The sequence below is a fragment of the Chiloscyllium plagiosum genome, chromosome 18 (genome assembly GCF_004010195.1).
Source record: "Chiloscyllium plagiosum isolate BGI_BamShark_2017 chromosome 18, ASM401019v2, whole genome shotgun sequence".
Classification (NCBI taxonomy): domain Eukaryota; kingdom Metazoa; phylum Chordata; class Chondrichthyes; order Orectolobiformes; family Hemiscylliidae; genus Chiloscyllium; species Chiloscyllium plagiosum.
Genome location: NC_057727.1, coordinates 64,349,983 through 64,366,686, shown reverse-complemented (window position 1 = coordinate 64,366,686; position 16,704 = coordinate 64,349,983). Strand labels below are relative to the sequence as shown.

Here is a 16,704-nt window from a genome sequence, read left to right as displayed (position 1 = left end):
TCTACAAAGTCATCCCTCAGCCTCCGATGCTCCAGGGAAAACAGTCCCAGCCTGTTCAGCCTCTACCTATAGCTCAAATCCTCCAACCCTGGCAACATCCTTGTAAATCTTTTCTGAGCCCTTTCAAGTTTCACAACATCTTTCCGGTAGAAAGGAGACTAGAATTGCACGCAATATTCCAACAGTGGCCTAATCAATGTCTTGTACAGCTGCAATATGACCTCCGAACTCCTGTACTCAATACTCTGACCAATAAAGGAAAGCAATATCAAGGGGATATGATGAATGACAGTTATAGGAAGGGGGAAAAGTCGCTGATACAGTCACATAGATGGGTTAACTCCAGGAAAGGTAAGAGAGGTAGGCAGGTAGTGCAGGAGTCTTCTGTAGCTATCCCCATTTCAAACTAGTATGCTGTTTTGGGAAATCTAAGGGGTGATGGATTCTCAGGGGAATGTAACACAAACAGCCAAGTTTCTGGTATTGAGACTAATGTAATGAGAGGTACTTCGGATTCCAAGTGATTGATTTGTGTTAGGGGACTCTCTTGTCCGAGATACAGACAGACATTTCTATGGCTAGCAGTGAAAAATCAGAATGGTGTGTTGTTTCACTGGTGCCAGGATCAAGGATGTCTCAGAGAGGGTGCAGAATGTTCTCAAGAGGGAGAGGGGACAGCAGGAGGTTATTGTACACATTGGAACCAAGCACATAGGAAGGAAAAAGGTTGAGATTCTGAAGGGAGATTGCAGAGAGTTAGGCAGGAATTTAAAAAGATGGTCCTTGAGAGTAGTAATATCTGGATTACTCCGGATGCTACGAATTAGTGAGGGCAGGAATAGGAGGATAGAACAGATGAATGCATGGCTGAGGAGCTGGTGTACAGGAGAAGGATTCACATTTTTGGATCATTGGAAGCTCTTTAGGGGTAGAAGTGACCTGTATAAGAAAGACAGATTGCACTTAAATTGGAAGGGGACTAATATACTGGCAGGAAGATTTGCTAGAGCTGCTCAGGAGGATTTAAACTAATAAGGTGGAGGGGGTGTGGGGGGGATCCCAGGGAGATAGTGAGGAAAGATTTCAATATGAGACTGGAACAGTTGAGAACAAAGGTGAGTCAAACAATCAGGGCAGCAGGGACAAAGCAGAGACAAGGCAGGACTGATAAATTAAACTGCATTTATTTCAATGCAAGAGGCCTAACACGGAAGGCAGATGAACTCAGGGCATGCTTAGCAACATGGGACTGGGATATCATAGCAATTACAGAAATGTGGCTCAGGATAGGATTGGCAGTTTAATGTTCCAGGATACAAATACTACAGGAAGGACAGAAAGAGAGGCAAGAGAGAAGGGGCAGTGGCATTTTTGATAAGGGATAGCATTACAGCTGTACTTAAGGAGGATATTCCTGGAAATACATCCAGGGAAGTATTTTGGATGGAAGTGAGTAACAAGAAAGGGATGATCACCTTATTAGGATTGTATTATAGACCCCCTAATAGTCAGAGGGAAATTGAGAAACAAATTTGTAAGGAGATCTCAGTTATCTGTAAGAATAATAGGGTGGTTATATTAGTGGATTTTAATTTTCCAAACATAGACTGGGACCGCCATAGTGTTAAGAGTTTAATTGGAGAGGAATTTGTTAAGTGTGTACAAGAAAATTTTCTGATTCAGGATGTGGTTGTACCCACAAAAGGAGGTGCAAAACCTGACCTACTCTTGGGAAATAAGGCAGGGCAGGTAACTGAGGTGTCAGTAGGGGAGCACTTTGGGGCCAGCGACCATAATTCTATTAGTCTTAAAATAGTGATGGAAAAGGATAGACCAGATCTAAAAGGTGAAGTTCTAAATTGGAGGAAGGCCAATTTGGACAGTATTAGGCAAGAACCTTCAAAAGCTGATTGGGGGCAAATGTTCGCATGTAAAGGGATGGCTGGAAAATGGGAAGCCTTCAGAAATGAGATAATAAGAGTCCAGAGAAAGTATATTCCTGTTAGGGTGAAAGGAAGCACTGGCAGGTATAGGGATAGCATTACAGCTGCACTTAGGGAGGATATTCCTGGAAATACATCCACAGAAGTTATTCGGGTGGAACTGAGAAATAAGAAAGGAATGATCACCTTATTGAGACTGTGTTGTAGACCCCCTAATAGTCAGAGGGAAATTGAGAAGCAAATTTGAAAGGAGATCTCAGTAATCTGTAAGAATAATAGGGTGGTTATGACAGGGGATTTTAACTTTCCAGACATAGGCTGAGACTGCCATAGTATTAAGGGTTTAGATGGAGATGAATTTATTCAGTGCGCACAAGAAAAGTTTCTGATTCAGTATGTGGATGTACCTATTAGAGAAGGTGCAAACCTTGACCTACTCTTGGGAAATAAGGCAGTGCAGGTGACTGAGGTGTCAGTGGGGGAGCACTTTGGGACCAGCGAACATAATTCTATTAGTTTTAAAACTGGGATGGAAAAGGATAGACCAGATCTAAAACCTGAAGTTCTAAATTGGAGGAAGGCCAATTTGGATGGTATTAGGCAAGAACTTTCAAAAGCTGATTAGGCGCAGATGTTCACAGGTAAAGGGACGGCTGGAAAATGGGAAGCCTTCAGAAATGAGATAATGCGAGTCCAAAGAAAGTATATTCCTGTTAGGGTGAAAGGAAAGGCTGGTAGGTATAGGGAATGCTGGATTACTAAAGAAATTGAGTGTTTGGTTAAGAAAAAGAAGGAAACATATGTCAAGTGTAGACAGGATAGATCGAATGAATCATTAGAAGTGTATAAAGGCAGTAGGAGTATACTTAAGAGGGAAATCAGGAGGGTGAAAAGGTGACGTGAGATAGTTTTGACAAATAAGATTAAGGAGAATCCAAAGGGTTTTCACAAATACATTAAAGACAAAAGGGTAACTAGGGAGAGAATAGGGCCCCACAAGGAGCAGCAAAGCGGCCTTTGTGTGGAGCCACAGAAAATGGAGAAGATACTAAATGAGTATTTTGCATCAGCATTTCCTGTGGAAAAGGATATGGAAGATATAAAATGTAGGGAAATAGATGGTGACATCTTTAAAAATGTCCATATTACAGAGGAGGAAGTGCTGGATGCTTTGAAAAGCATTAAAGTGGATAAATCCCCAGGATCTGATCAGGTATTCCCTAGAACTCTGTGGGAAGCTAGGGAAGCAATTGCTGGGCCTTTTACTGAGATATTTGTATCATCGATAGTCACAGGTGAGGTGCCGGAAGACTGGAGATTGGCTAACGTGGTGCCACTGTTTAAGAAGGGTGGTAAGGACAAGCAAGGGAACTATGGACCAGTGAGCCTGATGTCGGTGGTGGGCAAGTTATTGGAGGGAAACCCTGAGGGACAGGATTTACATGTATTTGGAAAGGCAAGGACTAGTTAGGGGTAGTCAACATGGCTTTATGCATGGGAAATCATGTCTCACAAACTTGATTGAGTTTTTTGAACAAGTAACAAAGAGGATTGATGAGGGCAGAGTGGTAGATGTGATCTACATGGGCTCCAGTAAGGTGTCTGACAAGATCCCCCATGGGAGACATGGATGAGTGCCATGTCTCTAGGAATTCCCTGGCTGTTCTCATGGCACTCATCCACAGATTCAATCCGTAAGCACATCGACCTGGACCCAATATACCGGCCACTGCAACGGACAGCTGGAACTGACAACCGGAAGCGGCAGATTCAAACCACTACAAATGCTGGAGGAAAGATCACAGAAGCGCTTCACAGGAGGCTCCCAAGCACTGAGGATGTCACCTAGACAGGGGACGAAACGTCTGCAATACAAATTCCCAGCTCGGCGAACAGAACCACAACAACGAGCACCCGAGCTACAAATCTTTTCACAAACTTTGAAGTGAAGAAGGTTACCTCAGATTACAACAGGATCTTGATCAGATGGGCCAATGGACTGAGAAGTGGCAGATAGAGTTTAATTTAGATAAATATGAGGTGCCGCATTTTGGGAAAGCAAATCTTAGCAGGACTTATACACTTAATGGTAAGGTCCTAGGGAGTGCTGCTGATCAAAGAGACCTTGGCGTGCAGGTTCATAGCTCCTTGAAAGTGGAGTTGCAGGTAGATAGAATAGTGAAGAAGGCGTTTGGTATGCTTTTCTTTATTGGTCAGAGTATTGAGTACAGGTAAAAACAATGACTGCAGATGCTGGAAACCAGATTCTGGATTAGAGTGGTGCTGGAAAAGCACAACAGTTCAGGCAGCATCCGAGGAGCAGGGAAATCCACGTTTCGGGCAAAAGCCCTTCATCTTTCCTGATGAAGGGCTTTTGCCCGAAAAATCAATTTCCCTGCTCCTCGGATGTTGCCTGAACTGCGGTGCTTTTCCAGCACCACTCTAATCCAGAATATTGAGTACAGGAGTTCGGAGGTCATTTTGCAGCTGTACAGGCCACTGTTGGAATATTGCGTGCAATTCTGGTCTCCTTCCTTTTGGAAAGATGTTGTGAAACTTGAAAGGGTTCAGAAAAGATTTACAAGGATTTTGCCAGGGTTGGAGGATTTGAGCTATAGAGACAGATTGAATAGACTGGGGCTGTTTTCCCTGGAGGCTGAGGGATGACTTTATCGAAGTTTACAAAATCATGAGGGACATGGATAGGATAAATAGACAAAGTCTTTTCCCTGGGGTGGAAGAGTCCAGAACAAGGGGGCATAGGTTTAGGGTGAGAGGGGAAAGATATAAAAGAGACCTAAGGGGCAACCTTTTCACTCAGTGGGTGGTATGTTTATGGAATGAGCTGACAGAGGAAGTGGTGGAGGCTGGTACAATTGCAACATTTAAAAGGTATTTGGATGGGTATATGAATAGGAAGGGTTTGGAGGGATATGGGCCAGGTGCTGGCAGGTGGGACTAGATTGGGTTGAGATATCTGGTCCACATGGACGAGTTGGGCCAATGGGTCTGTTTCCGTGCTGTACATCTCTATGACTATGACACATCTTACACAACGTCCATTTCTTTTTTTTTGTCAAACAGATTCACAGATTGGATCAATTCTGAATAATGTGTTCCTTCTCCACTTCAGACTATTTGTAATGTTACTGATTCTTTCTCTGCACTGCTTACAGGAGACTGAAGAGTTCACGGTAATTTTCATCTCCTTTTCCATCGGATACCAGACTGTCCAGTTTATCGATGAGCTCTGCTTCTACCTGCAACAGAGGAACAAGAAGTAAAAACTTTTGCAAAGATGTTATCTGTAATTGGGACTGGAGCTGTGCGGGAACAAACAGAAAGCAGCCTGGGAAGGTAAGAGATTATAAAAACTTACCTCGTGGATTTGGGGCCTGCACTTCAGGACCAGAGCTGAGTGGGAGAGAATGGAGAGCAGTCTGCGAATCACCTGATGAAGGAGCGTCGCTCCGAAAGTTAGTGTGCTTCCAATTAAACCGGTTGGACTATAACCTGGTGTTGTGTGATTTTTAACTTTGTACACCCCAGTCCAACACTGGCATCTCCAAATCAGTCTGGGAAGGTAAGAGATTCTGATTTGAAATGGTTTTGACTGAGGAGAAACTGAAAAGTGACATCACAGGAGGGCTGTGATTTGATTGGCTAATAAGAGTCTGCTAAATCTGAATGTGTTAAATTGACTCTCGTTGATTTCTTGATTGCAACTTATTTATTGGTTACAACTTGCATAAACAACAATATACAAACATATGGAGAGTCAGGTGATATGTTGTTTCTGCATGACGTGGGACTCCATCGTGGTTCCCAGTGATCATGTCTGTAGGAAATGTTGGTTGCTGGAAGAACTCCGGCTCTGAGTCAAATGAGCTGATGTCTGAAATTCAAACATTGCGACACATCAGGGAGTGGGAGAGTTACCTGGGTGCTGTGTTTCAGGAGACAGTCACACCCCTTAGACTAACTCAAATTCAGCCAGTAGTCAGGGACAGGAGGATATGAGGCAGGTAGAGGGATCCAGGGGGGAGAGTTGCAGGAGCCTCAGACCCCGTTCTTGTCCAAATCCAAGAGTTTTGCTCTGTGTGTGGATGGGAATGGGGACTGCAGCACAGTGGTGAGGGAGCCATTCAGGTTGGTTGGGGGGGGAGAGAAGAGAAATGTTGTAATTGAGAATAGTATAGTGAGAGTCATAGACACTGTTCTCTGTAACCAGGATTGAGAGTCCCAAAGGTTGTGTTGCCTGCCTGGTGCTCAGGTTTGGGATATCTCATCTGGGCTGCAGAGGAACTTGGAGTGGGAGGGTAAAGATGCAGTGGTTGTGGTTGTGGATAAAACCAGAGAAGAGATTCTGCTAATGGAGTATGAACAGCTACGAGCTAAATTAAAAAGCAGAACCAAAAAGGTAATAATCTCTGGATTCCTACTTGAGACACGAGCTAATTGGCACAGGGTCAATAATATTATGCAGGTAAATACATGGCTCAAAGTTTGGTGTAGGAGAAATAGATTTGAATTCATGGGACATTGACACCAGTACTAGGAATGATGGGATCTGTTCAGATGGGACGGTCTTCATCTGAATTGTGCTGGAACCAGAGTCCTAGCGAATTGCATAACTGGGGCTATAGACAGGGCTTTTATCTAAATAAGGGACGGGAGAGAGATCAGTTATAGGGGAAATTAGAAAACCCGAATGAAAGGAGGAGGTAAGAGCACAGAAGTCAGGAGAGGTTATTAAAATCTCCAGCATGGACACAAATAGGACAGAATGTAAAGGATGGTTAGCAATCAAACTTCAAGCATACCGGACAAACAAATGACATAGAGGAGAGACAGTTAATACAGGACTGAAGGTGTTCTATCTGAATGCACGCAGCATAACGAATAAGGTAAATGAGCTTGTGGTGCAGATTGAAATTGGCAGGTATGACGTGGTGGCATCACGGAGACGTGGCTGCAAGGGGATCAGGACTGGGAGCTGAATATTCAAGATTATACATCCAATCGAAAAGATAGGCAAGTGGGCAGAGTGGATGGGATTGCCTTATTAGTAAGAAATGAAACTAAATCAATAGGAAGAAAAAGGTAGGGTCAGATGGTGTAGAATCTGTGTGGGTAAAATTCAGGAACCGCAAAAATAAAGAAAATCGTAATATGAGTTATGTACAGGTCTCCAAATAGTATTCAGGAGCTGGGGCTCAAGATGCACGAAGAGAAGAAACGATGTGCAGAAAAGGCAAAGTTACAGTGATCATGGGGAATTTCAAATGTAGGTGGACTGGGAAAATCAGATTGATAATGGATTGCAAGAAAAGGAATTTGTGGAATGTCTACGAGATGGCTTTTTGGAGCAGCTCGTGGTGGAGCCTTCTACGGTATATGCAATACTGATGTAATGTTGTGCAATGAGGCTGACTTGGTAAGGGAGCTTTAGGTGAAGGAACCCTTAGGAGGCAGCGATTGTAATATGATTAAATTTACTCTACAATTTGAAAGGGAGAAGATAGAATCAGGTTTTACATCTCAATAAAGGCAACTACAGGGGCATGAGGGAGGAGCTAGGTAGAATTGACTGGGAGAGGAGCTGAGCAGGAAAGACAGTGGAACAGCAATGGCCGGAAGTTTTGGGAGTAACTCAGGAGACACAGCAGAGATGCACGGCGAAGAAAAAACAAGCATGGTACAGGGAGGATGAGGCAACCATGGCTGACTAGGGAAGTCAGGGATATTATAAAAACAAAAGAGAAAGCATATAATGTGGCAAAAGGCAATGGGAAACCAGAGGATTGGAAAGCTTACAAAGACTCACAAAGGACATCAAAAAAAGGAATAAGGAAGGAGAAGACTAAATATGAGGGGAAGCTAGCCGGTAACATAAAGGAAGACTGTAAGAGTTTCTTGAGATATATAAAGGGCAAACGAGAGGCAAAAGTGGAATTGGGCTCCTGGAAAATGGCACCAGAGAGATAGTAGTGAGGAACGAGTAAATTGGTGAGGAACTTTGTGTCAGGCTTCAAACTGGAAGACAGAGTAATAACCCAAAAATTCAAGAGAGTGAGGGGGCAGAACTGAGTATGGTGGTCATCATCAAGGAGAAGGTGCTAGAAAAACTGAATTGCCTGAAGGTGGATAAATCCCCTAGACCAGAAGGATTACACCACAGAGTTCTAAGGGAGATAGCTGAAGAGATAATGGAGAGATAGTGGAGGCATTAGAGGTGATCTTTCAGGAATCGCTAGAATCAGAGAGGGTTGCAGAGCACTGGAAAATCACTAACATGATATCCCTATTTAAAAAGGGAGTAAGGCAAAAGAAGATGAAACATTACAGGCCTAACCTCGGTCATGGGTAAGATCCTGGAATCATTGTGAAGGATGAGATTTCTGAATAGTTGGAAATGTATGGTGAAATAGCGCAAAGTCAGCATGGTTTCATCAAAGGGAGGTCATACCTGACAAATCTGCTAGAATTCTTTGAGGAAGTAACAAGCAGGTTAGACCAAGGAAAGCCAATGGATGGTATCTACCTGGACTTCAAGACGACTTTTGACAAGGTGTCACATAGGAGGCCACTGAATAAGATAAGGTGTCAGAGGCAAGATGCTAGTATGGATAGAAGCTTGGCTGTCTGACAGAAAAGAGAGAGTAGGGATAGAAGGGTCCTTCTCAGGGTGGCAGGCAGTGACAAGTGGTGTTCCATAAGGCTCAGTGTTGGGACCACAACTTTTCACTTTATACATTAACAATCTAGGTGAATGAATTGAGGGCCTTCTGGCTAAGCTTGCAGACGATAGAAAAGATAGGTAGAGGGACAGATAGCTTTGAGGAAGCGGGGAGGATGCAGAAGGATTTGGACAGGTTAGGACAGTGGGCAAAGAAGTGGCAGATGGAGTACAACATAGGAAAGTGTGAGGTCATGCACCTTGGTAGGAAGAATAGAGGCATGGACAATTTTCTAAATGGGGAGAAAATTCAGAAGTCTGAAGTGTAAAGACACTTGGGAGTTCTAGTCTAGGATTCTCTCAAGGTAAACTTGCAGATTGATTAGATTAGAGATTTCCAGTGTGGAAACAGTCAGTGGTTAGGAAGGCAAATACAATGATAGCATTTATTTGGAGAGCACTTGAATATAAAAGCAGGGAAATACTTCTGAGGCTCTTTAAAGCTCTGTTCAGACCACATTCTGTGCAGTTTTGGGCTCCATATCTCAGGAAGAATGTACTGGCCCTGGAGTGTGTTCATAGGAGGTTCACAAGAATGGTCCCAGGAATGAAAATCTTAACATAAGAGGGCTCTGGATTTATATTTGATGGAGTTTAGAAGGATGAGAGGGGATCTAATTGAAATATACAGAATACTGAATGGCTGTACAGAGTAGATGTTGGAAAGCTGATTCTATTGGTAGGAGAGACTATGATCCAAGGGCATAGCCTTAGAGTAAAGAGAAGACCTTTTAGAATGGAGATAAGGAGAAACTTCTTCAGCCAGAGAGTGATGAATCTAAGGAATGCATTGCCATAGAAGGCTGTGGAGACCAGGTCATTTCTTTATTTGAGACTGAGATAGATAGGTTCTTGAGCATCATGGGGATAAGCCAAAGAATGGGGCTGAGAAACTTATCAGTCATGATGAATGGTGGAGCAGATTCGATGGGATGAATGGCTTAACTTCTGCTCTGATGTCTTATGGTCTTATGTTGTTGACTAGATTTTTCCTATATCTTGAGCTTTTTGGAAAGAACACTTCGCAAACAAAGCAGTCTGCCTATAGGAGAAAACAAGACAAAATTCACTTCTTGATTACAGTCATGAAGTCCACAATATTATCAGAAAGCAGTCACTTGACCCAATTTTGGCTGTAATCAAGCTGTTGGATTTGAACACAGAGAATTAAAGTGATATGGATTTCAGCAAGGCTTTTGACAAGGTTCTACATGGGAAATTGATTGAGAAGGTAAAAGCTCAAGAGATCCAATGTAACTTGGCAAGTTCGATCCAAAATTGGCTTAGTGACAGGAGACAGAGGATGGTGTGCAAAGGCATACCACAGGGATTACTGCTGGATTCCCTATTGTTTCTGATATTCATAAATGCTGTAAATGAGAATGTGAGATGGATGACAAATAAGATTGTATATAACAAAGATTGGCTGGGTGGTTACTAGTGAGGAGGGAAGTGTCAGGTTACAGGAGGAGATAAACAGATTGGTCAGATGGACAAATCAGTAGCAGGTGAAATTTAACTCTGATAAATGTGAGGCGATGCACTTTGGAAGAAGAAACAAGTAAAGAGAGTACTCAATGAAGGCCAAGATACAAGGGAGATCAGAAGAAGAGGGATCTTGCAGTGCATGTGTATAGATTCTTGAAGGTGGTAGGACAGGTTAGTAGGGTAGTGAACAAGGTACCTGTATACAGTTTGCTTGCCTTTATGACTCGTGGCATGATTATAAGAGCAGGTATGTCATGATGAATCTGAACAGAACTTGGGTTAGGTCATAGCTGGAGTGCTTTATGTTGAGGAAACTGATCAGAATGATGACTGGGATTGAGCATTTCAACTCTCAAAAAAGGCTGGATAAGCTCAGGTTGATTTCTTCGGAGCAGAGGAGGTGGAGGTGGCAAGTTGATACACCTAATAGAGGTGTATAAGATTATGAGGGGCCTGAACAGGGTGAATAGAAAGCTGTTGTTCCCATTAGTCCAAGGGCCAATAAGAAGGGGGCAAAATATTAAAGTGAAAGGGAGGTGTTTTAGAGGGGACTTGAGGAAAATGTCTTCATCCAGAGGGTGGTCGGAAGATGAAATGCACGGCCTGGGAGAGTAGTTGAGGTGGCAAACCTCACAATCTTTAAAAGGTACTTGGATGAACGCATGAAATGTCATAACATTCAAGACTATGGGCCTGGTACGGGAGAGTGGGACTTGTGTGGGTAAGTAGTATATTTTTGGCAGTACAAACCTAATGGGCTGAAGGCCCCTTCTGTACTATATGATTCTATGATTCTAGATAACATGTTAGGAGCATAAGTTTGTGACCTTCCTACCCTCTCATTTTTCCAAAACCCTCTCATTTTAGGGTTGTAAGTTGAAAGCTACCAGAAAGAAGACTTCCACAGCAAGTGAAGGGAACATAAAGGAGAATCCAAAGTCTTCGCCACTCTCTCAGCAGACTGATCCACATATTTTAATGTTTTTTAATAATCTTTATAGTCTGCTTGACTACGTTTTGTTTGCAATAAACAAGTTCTTTATTTGTTACTTAAGGAATCGAGCCAACTTGTTTCTGAAATGGAGCTATACTGTCAGATATAGCACCTTTTTGAATTCAAATTTGCTGTGACAATGGAAGAGTGGGACAAGGAAAGGAATCAGTTCACTCCCCACATCACCCCGAACCGGGATGTAATATTGGACAATATCTTTACATTTTACTTCTCCCTGAAACTTTGGCCTCCTGTGAATCATGGAACTGACCTGCAGGAATTTTGAGTTTCAGGATCCTCAGCAGTTACTTACATGGAATAGGGAAAGATTTTAATACTGATGTTTAAAATAGAGGTGGGATGGAAAAGAGGAGCGAGAGTAAGTGAGGTGTTTTCCTCTTCAAAATAATATGACAGGATTTTTTACACCCAGATAATTAAGGGAGCTGCCTTACAGACTAGTCACAGATTAGAATCCCTACAGTGCGGAAAACGCCATTTGGCCCAACAAGTCCACACTGATCCTCCGAAGAGTGTCCCACCCAGGCCCAGTCCTCTACCCTATTACTCTACATTTCCCCCTGACTAATGCACCTAACCTACACATCTCTGAACACTACAGGGCACTTTAGCATGGCCAATTCACCTAACCTGCATATCTTTGGACTGTGGGAAGAAACTGGAGTATCAGCAGGAAACCCATGCAGATACAGGGAAAATGTGCAAACTCTACAAAGTCATCTGAGGGTGGAGTCGAATCCAGGTCAGGCAACAGCATGACATAGTCACACTCATAGAATCATACCTTATAGACAAATGTTCCAGACACCATCATCATCATCCCTGGATATGTCCTGTCCCACTGACAGGACCGACCCAGCAGAGGTAGCCGCAGAGTGGATTATAGTCAGGAGGGAGTTGCTCTGAGAATCCTCAACATTGATTTTGGACCTCATGAAATCTCATGGCTTCAGGTTAAACATGTAAACTGCCTGATGAATATCATATACTGTCTGCCCTTGGTTGATGAATTTGAACTCCTCCATGTTGAACATCACTTCGTGGGAGCACTGAGGATGGGAAGGGTGCAAAATGTATTCTGGGCAGGGGATTTCAATGTCCGCCACCAAGAGTGGCTCAGCAGCAGCACTATTGATTGACTTGGTCAGATTCTAAAGGACATAGCTGCTAGACTAGGTCTGCAGTGGGTGGCGAGGGAACCAATAAAAGGGAAAAATATACCTCACCTCATCTTTACCAGTCTGCTGGCTGCAGATGCATCTGTCCATGACAGTACTGTAACAGTGGTATCCACACAGTCCCACATAATCTCTCATTCTTGCCTTTACATTAAGAACACTATTGTGCTATATAGTACTATCTCCAGGATAGTAAATTGGACTGGCTTTGAATAGATCTAGCAACTCAAGACTGGGCATCTATGAGGCACTGTGGATCATCGACAGCAGCAGAATTGTACTCTGCAATCTGCAACCCCTTGGTCTGGCATTAACTATTACCATTAGGTCAGGGATCAACCCTGGTTCATTGGAGAATGCAATTCCAGGAGTAGCAGTTAGGCATGAGATATCAACCTGTTGAAAGTATCAAACAGGACTACTTGCATGTCAAATAGCATAAGCAGCAAATGATAGACAAAGCTACGTGATCCCACAACCAAAGGATCAGATCAAGGCTCCAGTTGTGAACATTGGCAAACAATTAAACTATTCACTAGAGGAAACGGCTCCACAAATATCTCCATCCTCAACAATGGAAAAACATAGCATATTTGTGCAAAAGATAATGAAGCATTTGCAATCTTCAGCCAAAAATATCGAGTGAATGATCCATCTCGGCCTCCTCCAGTGGTCCCCAGCATCACAGGTACCAGTCTTCAGCAAATTCGATTGACTCCACGTGATATCAAAAAAATGGCTGGAAGCACTGGATGCTGCAAAGGCTATGGGCCCCGAATACATTCCAGCAATAGTACTGAATACTTGTGCTCCAGAACCTGCTGCACCCCTAACCAAATTTGCTAATGCTCTTCGGGAGGGTTTAAATTAATTCAGCAGGGAGATGGGAACCTTAATTGTAGCTCCAATGTAAAGGAAGTTGAGAGTAATTAGGTCATGAATAAGGGTTCAAGGTCGCAGGAGTGTACTGGCAGGCAGAAAGGTGGTTTGAAATGTGTTTACTTGAATGGCAGGAACATCCGGAATAAGGTGGATGAACTTGCAGCATGGGTTGGTACCTAGGACTTTGATGTTGTGGCTATTTCGAAGCAAGAGGCCTAACAGGAAAGGCAGATGAACTCAGGGTATGGTCAGGAACATGGGACTGGGATATCATAGCACTTACAGAAATGTGGCTCAGGGATGGACAGGACTGGCAGCTTAATGTTCCAGGATACAAATGCTACAGGAAGGACAGAAAGGGAGGCAAGAGAGGAGGGGGAGTGGCGTTTTTGATAAGGGATAGCATTACAGCTGTACTGAGGGAGGATATTCCTGAAATACATCTAGGGAAATTACTTGGGTTGAACTGAGAAACTGAGATGATCACCTTATTGGGATTGGATAATAGATGCCCTAATAGGCAGTGGGAAATTGAGAAACAAATTTGTAAGGACATCCCAGTTATCTGTAAGAATAATAGGGTGGTTATGGTAGGGGATTTTAACTTTCCAAACATAGACTGGCACTGCCATAGTGTTAAGGGTTTAGACAGAGAGGAATTTGTTAAGTGTGTACAAAAACATTTTCTGATTCAGTATGTGGATGTACCTACTAGAGAAGGTGCAAAACCTGACCTACTCTTGGGAAATAAGGCAGGGGAGGTGACTGAGGTGTCAGTAGGGGAGCACTTTGGGGCCAGCAACCATAATTCTATTAATTTTAAAACAGTGATGGAAAAAGATAAACCAGATCTAAAAATTGAAGTTCTAATTTGGAGAAAAGCTAATTTTGACGGCATTAGGCAAGATGTTCGCAGGTAAAGGGACAGCTGTAAAATGGGAAGCCTTCAGAAATGAGATAATGAGAATCCAGATACAGTATATTCCTGTTATGGTGAAAGGAAAGTCTGGTAGGTATAGGGAATGCTGGATGACTAAAGAAATTGAGGGTTTTGTTAAGAAAAAGAAGGAAGCATATATCAGGTACAGACAGGATCGATCGAGTGAATCCTTAAGAGTATAAAGGCAGTAGGAGTATACTTAAGAGGGAAATCAGGACATGCAAAAAGGGGACATGAGATAGCTTTGGCAAATAGAGTTAAGGAGAATCCAAAGGGTTTTTACAAATACATTAAGGACAAAAAGGTAACTAGGGAGAGAATAGGGCCCCTCAAAAATTGGTAAGGCGGTCGTAGTGTGGAGCTACAGAAGATGGGGCAGATACTAAACAAGTATTTTGCAAACGGACATGGGAGGTATAGAATGTAGGGAAATAGATGGTGACATCTTTAAAGATGTCATTATTACAGAGGAGGAAGTGCTGAATGTCTTGAGATGCATAAAAGTGAATAAATCCCTAGGACCTGATCAGGTATACCCCAGAACTCTGTAGAAAGCTAGGAAAGTGATTGCTGGGCCCTTTGCTGAGATATTTGTATCATCAATAGCCATAGGTGAGGTGCCAGAAGATTGGAGGTTGGCTAATGTGGTGTCACTGTAAGAAAAGTGGTAAGGTCAAGCCAGGGAACTATAGACCAATGAGCCTGACGTCGGTGGTGGGCAAGTTGTTGGAGGGAATCCTAAGGGACAGGATGTACATGTATTTGGATAGTTAAGGACTGATTAGGGATAATCAACATGCCTTTTTGTGTGGGAAATCATGTCTCACAAACTTATTGAGTTTTTTTTGAAGTAGTAACAAAGAGGATTGATGAGGGCAGAGTGGTAGATATGATCTACATGGACTTCAGTAAGGCATTTGACAAGGTTCCTTATGGGAAACTGGTTAGCAAGGTTAGATCTCATGGAATACAGGCAGAAACAGCCTTTGACCTTCAGAACTGGCTCAAAGGTAGAAGACAGAGGGTGGTGGTGGAGGGCTGTTTTTCAGACTGGAGGCCTGTGACCAGTGGAGTGCCACAAGGATCAGTGCTGGGTCCACTGCTTTTTGTCGTTTACATAAATGATTTGGATGTGAAAATAAGAGGTACAGTTAGTAAGCTTGCAGATGACACCAAAATTGGAGGTGTAGGGGACAGCAAAGACATGCCAGAGAATTCCTAGAGGCCTGGCACTCCAACTACAACGCCATAAACAAACACATAGATCTAGATACCATCTATCAACCCCTCAGAAAACGAACAGGAAATGACTTCACCACAAACCCCAGGAACACAATCCAGGACAAACATATAAATAGAAAGCAGGAGACAATAGCTTCGCTTCACTTGGAGGTCGCCACTGATGATGTTACCTAGCCAGGTAATGAAACGTCTGGATATCAAACCTACAGCTCAGCGAGCAAACCTAATGGGCGGCACGGTGGCTAGCACTACTGCCTCACAGTGCCAGAGACCCGGGTTCAATTCCCGCCTCAGGCGACTCTCTGTGTGGAGTTTGCGTGGGTTTCCTCTGGGTGCTCCGGTTTCCTCCCACAATCCAAAAATGTGCAGGTTAGGTGAATTGGCCATGCTAAATTGCCCGTAGTGTTAGGTGAAGGGGTAAATGTAGGAGTATGGGTCTGGGTGGTATATGCTTCGGCGGGTCAGTGTGGACTTGTTGGGCCGAATGGCCTGTTTCCACACTGTAAGTAATCTAAGTAATCTAATCTACACCCGAAACAGCAAAGAAGGTTACCTCAGATTATAACGGGATCTAGATTAGATGGGCCAATGGGCTGAGCAGTGACAGATGGAGTTCAATTTAGATAAATGTGAGGTACTGCATTTTGGGAAAGCAAATCTTAGCAGGACTTATACACTTAATGGTCAAGTCCTAGGGAGTGTTGCTGAACAAAGAGACCTTGGAGTGCAGGTTCATAGCTCCTTGAAAGCAGAGTTGCAGGTAGATAGTATTGTGAAGAAGGTGTTTGGTATGCTTTCCTTTATTGGCCAGAGTATTGAGTACAGGAGTTGGGAGGTCATGTTGCGGCTGTACAGGATATTGGTTCGGCCACTTTTGGAATATTGCATGCAATTCTGGTCTCCTTCCTATCGCAAGGATGTTGTGAAACCTGAATGGGTTCAGGAAAGATTTACAAGGATGTTGCCAGGGTTGGAGGATTTGAGCTATAGGGAGAGGTTGAATAGGCTGGAGGGTCAGAGGCTGAGGGGTGACATTATAGAGTTTTATAAAATCATGAGGGGCATGGATAGGATTAATAGACAAAGTCTTTTTCCTGGGGTGGTGGAGTCCAGAACTAATAGGGCAAAGGCTTAGGGTGAGAGGGGAAAGATATAAAAGAAACCTAAGGGGCAACTTTTTCATGCAGTGGGTGGTGAGTGCATGGAATGAGCTATCAGAGGAAGTGGTGGAGGCTAGTACAATTACAACATCTAAAAGGCATCTGGATGGATATTTG

At 43.3% G+C, this 16,704-nt stretch overlaps 1 protein-coding gene across 4 annotated transcripts in view; it reads right to left on the bottom strand.

Annotated features, from left to right (window-relative positions):
- dock3 (dedicator of cytokinesis 3) overlaps positions 1-16,704 on the bottom strand; it is a 918,089-nt gene that overhangs the window by 182,418 nt on the left and 718,967 nt on the right. For all 4 annotated transcript variants that reach the window (XM_043708484.1, XM_043708482.1, XM_043708483.1 and 1 more), the window contains exon 33: positions 5,118-5,203. In XM_043708484.1, the coding sequence (XP_043564419.1) occupies positions 5,118-5,203 (86 nt within the window). The remainder of the gene's footprint in view (positions 1-5,117; positions 5,204-16,704) is intronic.